The sequence below is a fragment of the Chiloscyllium plagiosum genome, chromosome 23, assembly GCF_004010195.1.
Source record: "Chiloscyllium plagiosum isolate BGI_BamShark_2017 chromosome 23, ASM401019v2, whole genome shotgun sequence".
In the NCBI taxonomy this organism is placed as follows: Eukaryota; Metazoa; Chordata; class Chondrichthyes; order Orectolobiformes; family Hemiscylliidae; genus Chiloscyllium; species Chiloscyllium plagiosum.
Genome location: NC_057732.1, coordinates 35,123,657 through 35,140,510, shown reverse-complemented (window position 1 = coordinate 35,140,510; position 16,854 = coordinate 35,123,657). Strand labels below are relative to the sequence as shown.

The window sequence follows — 16,854 nt, the reverse complement described above, 5'->3', positions numbered from 1 at the left end:
TGCTCCTCAGATGCTGCCTGACCTGCTGTGCTTTTCCAGCACCACACTCTCGACTCTGACCTTCAGCATCTGCAGTCCTCACTTTCTCCAAATGGACACAAGGTCTGAGTTCAAGCACTATTTCCCCCAGAGATGGGTCATAACATCTCTGAACAGGTTGATTAATAGCATCTAAACAGAGTCCAAATTTTCACAGGGATTGTTTCTGAAGAAGAAAAGGTGAAATCTTCACCTAATTCAGGCAATGAGCTGATTAAAAAAAAAAATTTACTTAGTGCAGCCGACAGGACTAAGGGGAAAGTCTTTACATCAGATCCTTACCACTCAGAGTGATATCATAAGGCTCTATCTCACATTAAAGATAATGGAAATCTAGAACTCTGTCCCCAATTGCTGTTGAGGCTGGGCTAAATGGAAAATTCCAAAGATAAAATCTGAACACCTGGGGATATGAAACCAAAGTGGAGTTAAAACACAAATCAGTCACAAAATTCACAAAACTGACTGCCCTGGTCAACTCATCGTCTCCGCCTGCTTCTGCCCCACCAAACTTATCTCCTTATATCTTGTCACTGTCCAGTCCCCCTTGGCCCAGGAACTCCCCACATTCATTTGGGACACCACTCACGCCCTCCATCTCCTCCATGATTTTTGTTTCCCCAACTCCAATGCCTCATCTTCACCATGGACATTCAGTCCCTGTACACGGTCATTCCCCCATGGTGAAGGCCTCAAAGCCCTCTCTTTCTTCCTCCCTGCCGACCCAGCTAGTATCCCTCCATCGACATACTCATTTCATTGGCTGAACTGGTCCTCACCCTCAACAACTTCTCCTTCGAATCCTCTCACTTCCTTCAGACCAAAGAGGTAGCCATGGGCACCCACATGGGCCCCAGCTATGCCCGCTTCTTCTGAGGATTCGTGGAACAGTCCATCTTCTGCAGTTACACTGGCATCATCCCCCACCTTTTCCTCCACTACATTGATGACTGTATGGCACCACCTTGTACTTCCAGAAGGAGGATGAACAGTTCATCAATTTCACAAACATCTTCCACCCTGACCTCAGGTTCACTTGGATCATCTCCCTCCCCTTCCTGACCTCTCCGAGTCCATCTCCAACAACCAACTCCACAAGGACATCTAATTCGTGGGCGGCACGGTGGCACAGTGGTTAGCACTGCTGCCTCGCAGCGCCAGAGACCCAACTCCAAATTCCTCCACCTCTGCAGTATCTGCTCCCAGGAGGAGCAATTCTACTTCAGGATATCCCAGCTGACCTCCTACTTCAAGGCCACAATTTCCCCTCCCATGTGATCAACAATTGCCTCCCGTGCATCTCCTCCACTTCCTACACACCTACCCTTGAATCCCACCCCTCTAACCGCAACAAGGTAGAAGACCCTTAGTCCTTGTTCCACCTTACTGATCTCCGCATTATCCCTCGCTATTTCCACCACCTAGAGTCTGGTCCCACCACCAGAGGTATATTTCTCACCCCACCCTTATCAGCATTCCATAGAGACAATTCCCTCCATGACTCCTTTGGGAGGTCCACGCACCGCAACCCCCTCCCCCCTATCCCACCCCACCAAACCACCCTCCATTCCCGGCACCTTCCCTTGTCGCTGCAAAAGGGCAAAACCTGCACCCACCCCTCCCCCCCCTCACCTCAGTCCAAGGCCCCAAAGAACCCTTCCACATCCAACAGGAATTTTCCTTCACATCCAAACACCTCATCTACTCTATCCATGGCTCTTGATGTGGTCTCTTCCATACTGGGGAGACAGGACGCCAACTCACAGATCGTTTCAGGGAACATCTCTGGGACACAGACACCAAACAACTTCACCACCCTATGGTCAATCACTTCAATTCGTCCTCCTCCTCCGCCAAGGACACGCAAGTCCTGGGTTAGTCCACTGCCAAATCCCAGCCACCTGATGCCGAGAGGTAGATCGCCTCATATTCCACCTTGGGACCTTCCTACCAAATGGCATGAATGTCGACTTCACCTATTTCCTAATCTCTTCTCCCTCCACCTCATCCCAGATCCAACCCTCCAACTCAGTACCCCCCTCTTTACCTGTCCTACCTGCCCATCATCCTTCCCACCAGTCTGCTTCATTCACCCCTCTGACTATCACCATCACACCCCCATCTGCATATGCTTATCACCTTCCCACCTACTTCAACCCCACCCACACCCTGACCCACCTATTTATCTCTCAGCGCCTTCCCTGCTCCCCCTCATTCCCACCACATTCCTGATGGTGGGCTTATGCCCAAAACGTCAATTCTCTGTTCCTCGGATGCTGCCTGACCTACTGTGCTTGTCCAGCAATACACATTTCGATTCTGATCTCTAGCATCTGCAGTCTTCACTTTCTCCCACAAATCAGCCATGGTCCAATTGAATAATGGAACAGGCTTGAGGGACTGAGGGAGGTGAGATTCAAAGATCTTGTGCAAATCGGTTGATGTTAGCAATGACAGGTGAAGATCCATCTTGGTTTGTTTACTTGTCTGTGGTAAACACTTATATCTGCAGACTAGCACAAAGCAGCTCCAAATTTGTCCATTTGTCTCTCCACAACCCTTGCTCAAGATTTCCATGTGCTCCCATCAAGATCCAAGAGGAAAACAATATTAAAACAGATTGGGAGAAAGGGGGCATTTCAGAAACTAGTCAAACAAATTAAATAAGCTGCTCCACCATTCAGAGAAACATAATGGTACCTTTCAGCAGGGCTACTCCAAGGTGAACCCGAGTCCTTACACAGTCATCTGAGATAGTTTGATAAGAGGATGCCGAAGACACAACTTCATTACAATAGACAAGTGATTGATTCCAGCCTCATTAATAAAAGGATGTTGTCCCATTGGGTGAATGGCACCAGTTAGCACAAGGAGTGCAGAACAGTCCACGAGGCACTCGGCCTAACTCATTACACAGCTATGAAACAACAGCTTAATCTACTTTGTAGTAATCAGTTGCATCTTTGAAATTATTCACAATATTAAGAAATAGGCTCTAGTTAAAGATTATTCAGATAACCATAGACATAGCTTTCAACATAATTATAGATACACATATATAACCAAACAATAATAGAAGCATTAGGGAAAAAACATTGAAACATAGATGTGAAAAGTTAGTCTTGGGAAATATTTTCCATATCCCTAAGAAGATGCCTGGCACAAAATAGATTGTTTACAGCTCATTAGTTAAAAAGTGCCAACAGTAGAAGTAACTGCATATATACTTTATACTTTATAACTAACTTTATAACAGAAATGAATATCAGGGCATCGGTTTGCTGACTGAGCCGGTGGGTTTGTGCTCAGACGTTTCGTCACTGTGCTGGTAACATCATCAGTGAGCCTCCGGTAAAGCTTTGGTGTCCTGTCCTGTTTCCTACTTGTGTGGCGTGGCCTGTTGAAGTGGTTGGGATCAATTCGGGATCTGTTTCTGAGAGGTTAGTCAATGGAGTTTGAATCTATATGTTTGCTAATGGAGTTCCGGCTTGTATGCCAGGCCTCTAGGAATTCCCCCGCATGCTTTTGGTTGGCCTTTCCCAGGATGGATACATTGTCCCAGGTGAGCTAGTGTCCCTGTTGTTTGTGTATATGGATACTAGTGATAGCTGGTCAGGTGGTTTGGTGGCTAATTGTGCTGATGTTTCCTGGTGGCTAGTTTCTTGCCCATTTGTCCAATATAATGTTTGTTGCAGATCTTATGGGGTATTTTATAAATTATGATGGTTCTGCTGGGGATGTGTACGGGGTTCTTTAAGTTCATCAGTAGTTAGTTTTAATTAGTAGTATGTTGGTTATTACAAATGTTATAGCAGTTAATTGAAACCACCCATCTTTTGTATTTTTTAATGTATATAGTTAGGTCAGTGGAAAATATAAGAGCAATAACAGAATTTGAGAGAGATAGCACATGGAATACAATAAATAGCAGATTACAAGCAGCCCGTACGGATAAGCAAGTCTGGGACAGATCTGAAGGAGTATACCCAGTAACTCTGGAATATGAATGAATCAGATGCATAGAAAGATCCCAAGGCCTGGAGATTACAATTTCGATTAAACACCATGCGATCATGGGAACTTGGGGCTGCCCATCATTGGTTAGGTGTTTCACAGGATTGGGTGTACAGAATAAGGGGACGGACACAGTGACCACGATCTATGTGATTATTGTAACACAAAATGTATAAAAATGCTGTATTTGACTGTAACAATCAGAGTGTGTCATTGATCTCTCTTCCGATCTGAACCACAGATTAAGGGAGTGACTGGGTTCTCACATTGAGGCCAGATTTGGGGAAGGTCTTTGACCCTCTCCCTGCATTAACCAGCTGTTGCTTGAATAAGAATAAAGTCTGCCACTTGCCTGAATCCCGCCACCTCCTGAACCTTTGTCCTCGGTCAGGGGTTATGCTCCTACACCTGGTCAGGCTTCATTGCACTGGTGCCTATTGATAGGAGTTTGGACAGAGACAGCAGAGGCACTAATACATGTATCTATTCAGAAAACATGCCGACCAGGTATCCCAAAGTTAAATAATCCCATTTGGTCCATATCCCGCTAAACCTTTCCTATTCATGTCCTTGTCCAAATGTTGTTTAAATGTTGTAACTGTACCTACCTCTAATACTTCCTGTCACTGCATATTCCATACACACACCATCCTCTGTATGAAAACATTACCCCTCAGGTTCCCTTTACATCTTTCCCCTCTCAACTTAAACCTATGTCCCTGAGTTTTGGACTCCTCTATTCTTGGCTATTCACCCTATCCATGCCCCTCTTGATTTTATGAAACTCGATAAACATCCGACACTCCAGCAAAAAAAATCTGAGTCTATCCAGCGTCTCCCTATAGCTCCTACCCTCTACTCTCACTATGACTCCATGACTCGATAAAATGGTATAGTGCCAGAGGACTAGATCACAGCTAATATGGTTTATATGTATACACATATGGGGCAAAGAATAAGCCAAGAAACAAGTGATTTAACCAAATAGTCAGAAAAAGAAGGAAACAACAACTAATAATTTCATGCACGTTTATCAGAAAAAATATTCCAAATTTCTTCTATGGAGCATGAAAACTAAATTTAACATCAGGTTTTGTAAATATTATCCCTTTATTCTGGGAACTTCATCTCATAACAATAATAAGTATCCTAACTGTTCACATCAATCACATTTATTAAATTCTGCTTTCTGAAGTGCATTAATTTACACTTTGATTATGGTGTTGGGAACTGTGACTGCCAATTCCATCTCTCAATCAGCACTCACAATATCACATCATAAATTCTTAGGTGTAGTGTATTAAATATTTTGAACATATTTGAATATTCTGTATTTGAATATCCTCCAGACCTTCCTGTTGGCTGTCAGCCACCAATTGTTCAACAATAATATTGATATCGTGAATGGTTGAGCCAATCAGATTTGAGTCAATGGTTCCATGCTCCTCACAGCTAATGATATATATTGGAAGCAGCAATCAAAACCCCATCACATCCGTTATCTGGGAAAGAGAGAGGTAGCAATGAGAGCAGGAAATTCCTACCTTTGTCCTCAGGTATTGATGTTAATGTTGAATCTTTTTCATTTTTCAGATTTGAGGAGAACTTCACCTTTGACATGAAGCTGATTGGAGTTTTGCTGCTGAGTGCATTGCTCATCAGTCATCTGGCAGGTAAATGGATTCTTTTGTCTCTAAAAGTCTACCTTTGCAAAAAAAAAGCAAGATTTAAATTGTCATGCGGAAAATGTTCCCACAGAAGCTTGGAATTTGGGGCAGTCAGACTGAACGGGATGAGTCCACCTGCAGCAAGTCTCTGTTACCTGAGACCCTGCAGCTCACAGTCACTGTCCTGAAGTGTGATTCAGACACACTCCAACACAAGAGAGGGAGAGGGATACTTGCACAGATTTCTCTCGTTCTGATGGTAAAATACATTGTAGGAAGAACACTGTGAGAAGGTGGAGAACGAGGCCTCATAAATACTGATTGGGGCCAAGTGACAAGTGTTTAGAGAACTGGCCAGGGTCTTGCAATTCCGAATGGGGATGGGAATGAATGAAGTGGCAGAAAACAGGTGATAAGGTGAACAATGTGATGGTCTGAAGGTGAGAAGATAGGTTGATGGGGAACTCTCTAACGTGAAGGAACAGAAGGAATTCGGGAAGTGTGGGAAATGGGACATTTGAAAGGACAGCCAACCACTGTGGAGTGAGCTCTCATTTTGGGAAGAAACAGGAGAGATATCAGAAACACTGGTATTGACCGTGGCATCATCAGAACAGGACAGACAGAAACCGAATGGAACAGACTCCGTACAGAATGTGACATAGGAATAAGTGTAATGATGGCATCAGTGGGAGCTGGGGCATTTATCCAGTTCTGCCATTGACAGTGTCACCTCAGAAACAGAAATGTTGAGGAAGGGGAGAGCCTGAGATTAACCATGAGGGCAAATGAAGGGTGACAATTTGGAGTAAAAAAAATTGATGTTATTTTAGATGGATTTATAAAATATAAGCACATCACCAACAAATCAATTAAGGAATTCATGCAAAATGACCTCCTCCAGAGCGTTGAGAATGTGGAACTTGCGATTATACGGTGTGCTAGAAACAGACTCTACAGTCCCCATTGAGGGGAAAGTAGACAAGCAGAAGGGAATGAAGTTAATTGGTGGCATTGTCCGAGGAAGTGACCAGAAAGGAAGGGGACTCCTGTGGGAAATAAACACTGTCTTTGACTAACTGGATGAAACAGCATCTTTCTGTACAGTACTTTCTCTTTGTTTCCAAATAAATAAACAGAGTGAGCATGAAGAAGGTTATTGCAGTCAGGTGGAAAGTCTCACTCTGAGGCAGGCCCCATCGACCATGTGCTCACCAGTTTCGAGCCTCATGAAGGGGCAATGAATTGTTAATAATGTGATTATTGCAGCTTGTTTTAATCTGCAGCTGATCAACTGGCACTGAATTCAACACGTATGGATCAGAACCTTGAGAAACGTAGTCTCAAGGGCAAAGGGGATTGTCCTGGTGGTTTCGTTTATTTTGGTTATTGCTACAAGTTTGTTCCTATTGAAAAGACTTGGATAGAGGCTGAGGTAAGTCCTTGGAATCTCCATTGTAAGTTATTGGGTTGTGTTCCTCAGTGTTTCTGAAATGACTGAACACAGAATGAAAGAAGCTTCTTGTATATTCCTGGATGTTTCTGAAGCCGTGTATACATTACCTGGGTAACGTGAACTCCATAATATCCCAAAGCAAATGATGAGGGTAATGAGCTGTGACATGAATCTGCCAGACATGGAGGATTCCTTATTCATCTAAGAACAACAGCTAGTCTTGATTTGTTCATTTATTGAATTGGCGACATACTCTAAAAATTAGGGTCACACCATTCAGGAGAGAGTTTAGAAAGCACTTTGACACATAAAGGGTGCGTGATATTTAAAACTCTGTTCTACAAACAGCAGTGAATGCTAGATCTGTTATTACTTATAAATTTGAGACTGTTTTTTTTTTGTTAAGCAAGGGTTTTAAGGAAAAGGAGCATAAGGTAGGTTTTGGAGTTGTTTCCAGATGAGCAATGATGTAATTGAATGGCAGAACAGGCTCAAGGGGCATAATGGCTTACCCCTGTTCCTATGACCTTTGTTCGTATGTGAGCATTTCCAGCTAGGTCAGCAATTACAGCCCAGCTCTATTGGCCCTGAGAACACGGGAATGAGCTGCCGACTTGACATTCTGCAGTTCTTGCAGTTTCGGTGCACCTTATAATGCTGTAGTGAAGAAAATTCCAGGATGTGATCAAGCAACAGTGAAGAAAAAAGAGATTACAGACACAAGACAAGATGATGTGTGGTTTGGTGTTGTTGCGATATAACTACTATCATTCTTGTTCTAGGTGGAAGAGATCACAGGTTTGGAAGGGGTTGTCTCTGTAGCCTTGCTGAGTTGTCGCATCCCATCCCTTGGATGGTATACACTCTGCATTAGTGACAGAGGGAGTGAATGTTCAAGGTACCTACTGGGTGTGCCAATCAAGTGAGCTGCTTTCTCCCGAATACTTTCAAACTACTTGAGCTTTGTTGGTGCTGTACTCATCTGGGGAGCTGGAGAGTACACCCTCCCACTCCTCACTTCTACTTTGCATGTGGTGGACTGGCTTTGGGGAGTCAGGAAGTCAGTTAATCACAGCAGAATTCCAGAGCTCTGCCTTGTAGCAATAGGTATTTATTTATTTATTTATTTATATGCTGCTCCAGTTCAGTTTCTGACAAATGGTAATGTGATGTTAATGATGGTTCAGTGATGGTAATCTCATTGAATATCAAAGGGAGATATTCAGATTCATTCTTTCTGAAGGTGGCTATTGTCTGTTTTAACTGGGCTGAGCTTCTCTGGATTGGAAGAGACTGAAATCATCATGAGTCCCTGATCCTAATCACCATTCGGGGAAATTCCTACAAAATGAATGGTGTGGGAATTTTGTGGGGCCAGTATTGGAATTCTGATCTTCAGATCATAGAAAACAAGATTTATTTTGAAGATCTGTTCCCAGCCCATTGAAAGTCTCCTGTTGCCCCTCCAGTTCTCTATCCATCTAGCTAGTACACCCTGGACCACATGCAACTTCACTTTCTCCATCAGTCTACCATATGGAACCTTACCAAATGCCTGACGAAAGTCCATGTATATGACATCTACAGCCCTTCCCTCACCAATTAACTTTGTCACTTGCTCAAAGAATTCTATTAAGTTAGTAAAATATGACATTCCCTGCACAAAACCATGCTGTCGATCACTGATAAGCCTATTTTCTTCCAAATGTAAGTAGATCCTATTCCTCAGTATCTTCTCCAGCAGCTTCCCTACCACTCACCAGTCTGGAATCGCCTGGATTATCCCTGCTACCCTTCTTAAACTAGGGGACAACATTAACAATTCTCCAGTCCACTGGGACCTCACCCGTGTTCAAGGATGTTGCAGAGATATCTGTTAAAGCCTCAGTTATTACCTCTCTTGCTTCCCTCAGCAACCGGGGATAGACCCATCCGGACCTGGGGACTTGCTCACCTTAATACCTTTTAGAATACCCAGCACTTACTCCCTCCTTATGACGACTTGACCTAGAGTAATCAAACATCTATCCTTAACCTCAACATCCGTCATGTCCCTCTCCTCAATGAATACGGTTGCAAAGTACTCATTAAGAATCTCACCCATTTTCTCTGACTTCACGCATAACTTTTCTCCTTTGTCCTTGAGTGGGCCAACCCTCTGTTTCATTACCTTCTTGCTCTTTAACCCTTTTTTGCTGAAGATATTTCATGACCTCTTTTAGCCCTCATAATTCCTTGTTTCAGATTGGTCCTACTTACCCAATATTCTTCCAAAGCTTCATCTGTTTTCAGTCGCCTAGACCTTATGTAGGCTTCCTTTTTCCTCTTAGCTAGTCTCACAATTTCACCTATCACCCATTTTTCCCTAATCTTGCCATTTCTATCCCCCATTTTCACAGGGACATGTCTGTCCTGCACTCTAATTAACTTGAGGAGGTCCAGAAAGGATTTACAAGGATGTTGCTAGGACTGGAGGGTTTGAGTTAGAAGGAGATAACATGCTGGGGCTTTTATCCCTGGAACGTCATATGCTGAGGGGTAACTTTATAGACGTTTATCAAATCATGAGGGGCATGGATAGAGTGAATTCCTAAGCTTTTTTCCCTCGGGTACAGGAGTCCAAAACTAGAGGGTATAGGATAAATATGAGAGGGAAAACATTTAAAAAGGACTTGTAGGGCAACATTTTCACAGAGGATGGTGCATGTATGGAACAAGCTGCCAAAGGAAATGGTGGAGGCGTGTACAATTACATGATTTAACAGACATTTGGATGGGTATATGAATAGGAAAGGTTTACAGGAAAAGGGCCAATGGCTGACAAATGGGACTCAGTCAGATGGGGATGTCTGGTCGGCATAGACGGGTTGAACTGAAGGCCCTGTTCCTGTGCTGTATGACTCTGTGACAAGTGGGTAAGGTGGTAAAGAAGGGTTACAGTCTGCTTACCTTCATCTGTGGGGGTACTGGGGATAAAACTGGGCAAGTCACTTTGCAGCTGAATAAAACTTCAGTTAGGCCACATTTGGACTATTGTGTGCAGTTCTGGTGGCCACACGATAGGAAGGATGTGGAGGCTTTGGAAAGAGTGCAGAAGACGTTTATCAGGATGTTGCTGCATTGGAATGTATTAGCTGTAAGGAGAGATAAGACAAACTTGGATTGTTTTCAGGAGAGCATCAGCGGCTGAGAGGTGACCTGACAGAAGGATCTAAAATTATGAGAGACATGGATATGGAGGATAGTCGGAAGCTATCTCTCAGTGTGAAAATGTCAAATATTGGGTGGCATAGATTTCAGGTGAGGCAGGAAAGTTTAAAGGACATTGTGAGGCAAGTTCTTTTACACAGAGATTGAAAGGTGACTAGAACGGACTAGCAGGGCAAATGGTAGGTGCAGCTATGATAGTTATGTTTAAGAAATACTTAGACGGACACGTGAACAGGTGGGCAATAAAGGAAGTTGGACCATGCGCAGACAGATGAGCCTCATTCAGAATGCCATCATGGCTCAGGATGAAAATATCAAACATGAGGTGGTGTATGTTTAAGGAGAGGCAGTTAGGTTTAAAGGATATTCTGGGTACTGATACAAATTCAATGCAGCAACGAGTAATGGATTCCTGCGCAGAGCCGTCTTTCCACAATCATATTCAATCTGCAATCTCCCCCTCAGACTGAATCTCATTTTTGTTGGCTAAGGGTCAGTTTCATTGTCTCATGGAGGGTTTCTCTCCTTGAAGCTGAGTGAGATCTCTTGACCTGAGGCAGGGCAGAAAAGGGAAATCTGGCACCTCCCCTTTGCAGACAGGGACCTGGAGTTGCTGGTGGCAGGAAGGTGCAGAGTTGGGATGTTAACTACCCCCAGCACTGGATGTGGAAACTATGATACCGGACCCTGCCAGCCCATACCAATGTTGCCAACCAGGTCAGTGGACTCTTTGCCATCTGGAGGAATGCCCAGCAGTGTAGGAGAGGGCTCTGGTCTCCTCCACCATGCCAGGGTAAGTGCCACCATTTTCTCTCCAGTACCTCACACTCCTTCTCAACCCCTGTACCAATTTCCCACTCTCACTGTACATCACGTAACATCTCCCTCAATCACCATCACCCACCCCATCCCCTGACACCACTAGCCCTGCAAACCCTCAGTGCTACCAACTCACTCGCTCAGGGACCCTCTGCACCTGCACCAAAAGTAGCAGCTGTGTCACTCACTTTCATCTCCCACAATTCCTGATGCTCTCTCATTACAGACAGCAACAGCTCACAATATGGCAGGGAGAATGAGGACGGCTGTGGGATGCTCAATATCCAGCTCCTGAGCATCCTGACTCTGACCGCCCTGAGCAGCTAATTGGCCATGTCCCAGCTACTGGGCTGGTATTGGAGGCTGCCCTTGCCTTACCGTGCTGGGACCCCCTGAGTGAAGGCTGTCTCCTTTGACCTGACTGAGAACTGATGACAACCCGGACAAGCTTCCCAGCTTTGAGTCTGTATTAAACAGTGGGACTGTGAGCCTGGGATCTCTGCGTATCTCTTGCTCAATGCCAAGGTGCAGCATTGAAAGGCAGAAGCACCATGTTAGGGGATTTAGACACTGGCACATGTCAGATGTCTGTACCTGTGGACATGGGGCAAATGTGGCAGTGTCCATGGAGTGTACCAAAAGATATTGAGCCTGGTTCCCAATGTGAAGGTCCTAATGGAGCAAGGCGTGCGTTGAAGTCACCAGGTACTCACTGTCCATGTTCTGAATTTTCAGTATCGTGTTTGCTCCTGGCAGGTAGTAGGATGGGAAGCTGTATATTAATGAGGCAAGGTGTGCAGTTAACAAATATTATTCCACCTCAATAAGCAATTTACCACAACCTAGTGAGAATCTCCCCTTATTGCCCAGAACAGAGAGTTGTTCCTGATATCGAGATAGGTCTTGCTGGACCTCTCACATGTTTCTGCCACATTTCTCACCATATCCCATGTGAGTCAGGCCCTGAAAAGATTCTGCCCTTCTCCATTATCCATTGTTTGTACATTTGAGCTTGAAACAGAATCACTCATTGTGTAACTTTACAATCCCCGCAGCAACAACCTGTTAAATTCCTAAGAACCTATCACTGAGTCACATGATCTCCAGAGAATGCGATCCAAAGTTGACAAGCATCGATGTGCTGTGGTCTGTCATTGTGAGAAATGTGTTGCTGTCAATGTGGTCACTGCACAGTGACATGGACTGCAGTGACTGTCCACATCTGGATTGACAGCTGTGTGTGGATAAAACTTGGGGAGTCACAGACAGAGTCACAGTCACAGAGAGTTCGAGCACAAGCCCAGCCCAATATCAGCTTTACACAGAAGCTGCTGACATATCTATCTGATGGATTGAAGCCACAATGAGATTGGTCCCAAATCCTCAGCCTCAGTGTGGCACCATTCACTGAAGTTTGGAGTCAGCCCATATCAGGTCCTTGTAGACATGCAACAGAAGGTTATAGTTTCAGTGTCTATATTCTGCAAAACAAGAGTTTCTACTTTGAACCTTGTTAATTGTTTTGGTGCAATAGCTTTTGTAAAAATGTTAACAAGTGACAAGTTGTCTTTGTAATTTACTCCCAAGCTGCATTGCCAAGACCTGGCTCCAGGCGGCCATCTTGCTTCCCTGCACTGGATGGAGCAGTATAACGTTCTTGCAGAAATGATACATAACTCCCAAAATAACTATGTCCCAGCTTGGATCGGTTTGAGTGACATCCACAAGGTAATGTTGCTTCCGTATTGCGTCACATTATTGAGGTGAGAAAGTTACATATTTTTATATGATCTGATTTTACTTCCACAGGAGGGGACTTTCCTATGGAGTGATGGATCTGCATCTGATTTTATGTTTTGGGCTAAAGGAGAACCCAATGATAATGGTGGAAGAGAGGAATGTGTGCAGATTTTGTTCAGTAAGTCAATGCATTCTAGTGTGATAGAAAGTGTGGCTTCAGGAAATTATTTCCTGGCAATTAATTTTATTGAATTTGATTTTGACAGGACTCCTTGGCAGGTGTCTTGTGGGTAAAACTATTAAAAGAAGCAATGGGTCCAGATATCTGGGAACGAGCATCCAGCCTCTGGGAGTAACATTAAAGTTTTCTCCTTCTGCTCAACTGTCTGTCTCTGTGGGTTCCACAGAGACATGGTTATACCAACACCAGCCTTGGAACTGGTGCATATTTAATGAGCTGATTCTGACACATACCAGGCTGCAGCCGTGCTCCCAGTGAGCAGTACACAACATTCTGAGGAACTGTATCAACCATCCCAGATCCAGCCGTCACTTTACTAATGCACCAAACAACTCTCCCCCTCTCCACAGGATTTGACTTCCTGATTTAAAATATATAATCCAGACAGATTATTCTAAACTGAAATCCCATGGACTATGCCAATTATATGAAGTCTGTGCCGTGGGGAAGGAGATTGTTTAACCCTGTGGAGACTCTGTGCTATCCACATACAAAACAGATTCTAAATCCAGACCAGAGTAAACTCAGGAAATCATACAGGTTCTTTCCAAACCACATACCTTGTCAGCTTTTATTCCTACTTATCCAGGTCTGTCTGGTTTACGCTGGATATTAACAACGTGATGGACCAAATTATCCTTTATTGAAGCAAGGGAGATAATAATAGCAGCAAAACTAGGATTACTTCACAAGCTTATTGTTGCACTGAGCCGGATACAAGTGACTCGGATAACATGGACCTGTTCAGACTGTATCATGTGGTCAGCCTGCTCCATTTCAGCTTGCTCCATCTCAGCCTGCTCCAGCCGGTGATCAGACAACTCCTGTTCCTGAGAGAGTTCGCTATCGCCCTGGGGCTCATTCCCTTATACTCCATTTCCTTGTCAGCAGCCAGTGAGATCAAACCTTGACACTGTCCTGTCTTTAGTGATTGGTCAGTTTGACCATGGGTAAACATCACAACAGTGTCATCTAACACAGTCTGTTCATCATCCACTCAGTAAGATAATTGCTTGTTTTCTCTGGAAAGAGGCTTATTTCCCAGCTTTAATGAACCTTGACCTCACGCCAGTCTGTTCAGGCTGTTTTGGGAAGCTATTTCCTTGCAGTGGTTTTGTTGTTTAATCAACTGCACAGCATTTTGACAGCATAGCCCTGTGTCTTCTTGACAAACGATCCTCACAATTATAGTTCCCTGTGAGATAACCTCACAGAGGCTGGTATCCTGTCACCAAATCACTCATTATTTACAGGTGGAGAGACCTTGACACTGTTCCAGCGCCCTCAGAGGCAGCAGGATGTCTGACATTCCTGTTCTTACTTGTCAACCAGGGCTCCCTAGTTGATCCAGAAAACAGGCCCAATCAGTGAACTCTTATTCTATGAGGTCCATCTGGCTGGCCTCATTACAATCACAACACACTGTGTCTGTTTTAAGTCAGAATTTCAGTCAGGTACAGTGACAATCCTAACAATATTTTATAAAAACATTCACCCTTCAGAGAATAGTGGAACCATCATCTTTCAATAAAGAAGCTTCAAATTTCTTTTCTCATTGTGGCTGATACAGCAAATTTAAAGGTACAACCTCTATCCTGAATAATACAACAGGGGAAAAGGACAAGATTATTGATGCTCTCAAAACAGAGAATAAACCAATGACATAAATAGTTGTCCAGTTTACTGTACACATCTTCCTTTCTTCCAGAGAAAACACATTGGAATGATCTGTCTTGCAATTCAAAATTGTGTTTCCTTTGCTCCTACAAACTGCCGCCTCCCTCCTGCAAGTGAAAGAATCTATCGATGCTCCACGGATCCTGTCTGGGAGTGGATGTAGTGCCTCAATCTGCTTGTAGTTGCGGTCACAGCCAATGAGGACTGTACTGACTTAGTTTCTCAGCCAAGAATAAAAATTGCATCATGAGTTGTGTGTTTGTTACTGTGAGTCTAGTTAATAGCAGCCTTCCTGTCCCACTGATGCTTCCTACCCATCTGTTCTTTCAATCCTATACTGGGGAGGAGACAGCAGATCAGGGACATGGATAATTTTATAATCCATTTCCACAATGTGAGTACTACTGCAGGGTCCAATTCTATTCCTCTTTGGGAAGGTGCTGGCTGTGAGCTTCCTTCTTGAATTAGAGCAGTGCGACTGGTACAGGTACACCCCGTCTTTACAGGGAGGGTGTTCTAGGATTTAGATACAGTGACAGTGAAGGAATAACATTCATTCCAGGTCAGGATGGAGTGTACCTTGGAGGGGGAACTGCAGTTTGTGGTGTTCTAATGCCCTTACAGGTCTGGTTCATACAGCTCACTGATTAGGAAAGTGTAGTCAAAGGAGCTGTGGCCAGTAGCTGAAGGCCATCTTGTAGATGGTACACACTGTTACCAGGGGGTGCTGTTGGTGGAGAAAGTGCCAAGCAAGCAGCGTGTCTTGTCCTGGGTGATGTTGAGATGATTGCCTTCACTAACCACAACCATTTCCCTTGGAGTCAGGGAGAGCAGTGGAGAGCATTCCCATTGACTTCAGTGTAGCTGCAGCAATATGGACCCACACTGAATCTCGAATCCCTACAGTATGAAAGCAGGCCTTTCAGCCTATCGAGTCCACACTGACCCTTTGAATAACAGACCACTACCCTGGAACAGGGCTGGAATGAGGGGCTGGTACTTCTGCCATCGTCAGGTGGAAATACATATTTTTATATGGTTAAAAATCACACAACACCAGGTTATAGTCCAACAGGTTTAATTGGAAGCACACTAGCTTTCGGAGCGACACAATCACGGTGGCACAGTGGTTAGCACTGCTGCCTCACAGCGCCAGAGACCCGGGTTCAATTCCTGACTGTGTGGAGTTTGCACGTTCTCCCCGTGTCTGCGTGGGTTTCCTCCGGGTGCTCCGGTTTCCTCCCACAATCCAAAAAATGTGCGGGTCAGGTAAATTGGCCATGCTAAATTGCCCGTAGTGTTAGGTTAAAGGGGTAAATGTAGGGGTATGGGTGGGTTGCGCTTCGGCGGGTCGGTGTGGACTTGTTGGGCCGAAGGGCCTGTTTCCACACTGTAAGTAATCTAATCTAATCACCTGATGAAGGAGCGTTGCTCCGAAAGCTAGTGTGCTTCCAATTAAACCGGTTGGACTATAACCTGGTGTTGTGTGATTTTTAACTTTATACACCCCAGTCCAACACCGGCATCTCCGAATCATATTTTTATATGATTTAAAAGAACATCACTTTAACATCAAGCATATGATGCATGTTGCTTATCTAATATACAAACCAATAAGCTTTTGATTTTCAAAATTCAACTTTAACAACATGGAGAATGTGCACCATCATCTCTCCAGGTCTGGCATTAACCCTGGCACTGAGTGTGAGTCAGTGGGCTTTAAGAATTCCAGAATTAAATACTCAGGTCCGATCACAGTTAGACTTCAACATTGTGAATTTTAATGGAACTTTATGTCATTACATGAGCTAAATTTGGCAAGCCTTGAATAATTATAGAGTCATAGAGAGGAATAGCACGGAAACAGACCCTTCGGTCTAATTCGTCCATGCCGACCAGATATCCCAACCCAATCTAGTTCCACCTGCCAGCACCCGGCCCATATCCCTCCAAACCCTTCCTATTCATATACCCATCCAGATGCTTTTTAA

At 44.2% G+C, this 16,854-nt stretch overlaps 1 protein-coding gene across 1 annotated transcript; it reads left to right on the top strand.

The window, feature by feature from the left end:
- Positions 1 to 5,501: 5,501 nt before the first annotated feature.
- On the top strand, positions 5,502 to 15,113 carry LOC122561506 (lectin-like). The gene is made up of 6 exons (XM_043713253.1): positions 5,502 to 5,570; positions 5,647 to 5,726; positions 7,007 to 7,155; positions 12,793 to 12,933; positions 13,015 to 13,123; positions 14,895 to 15,113. Exons 1-6 carry the CDS (start codon positions 5,509 to 5,511, stop codon positions 14,978 to 14,980), a joined length of 627 nt encoding a protein of 208 aa, XP_043569188.1. The 5' UTR covers positions 5,502 to 5,508; the 3' UTR covers positions 14,981 to 15,113.
- The last annotated feature ends 1,741 nt before the right edge of the window (positions 15,114 to 16,854 follow it).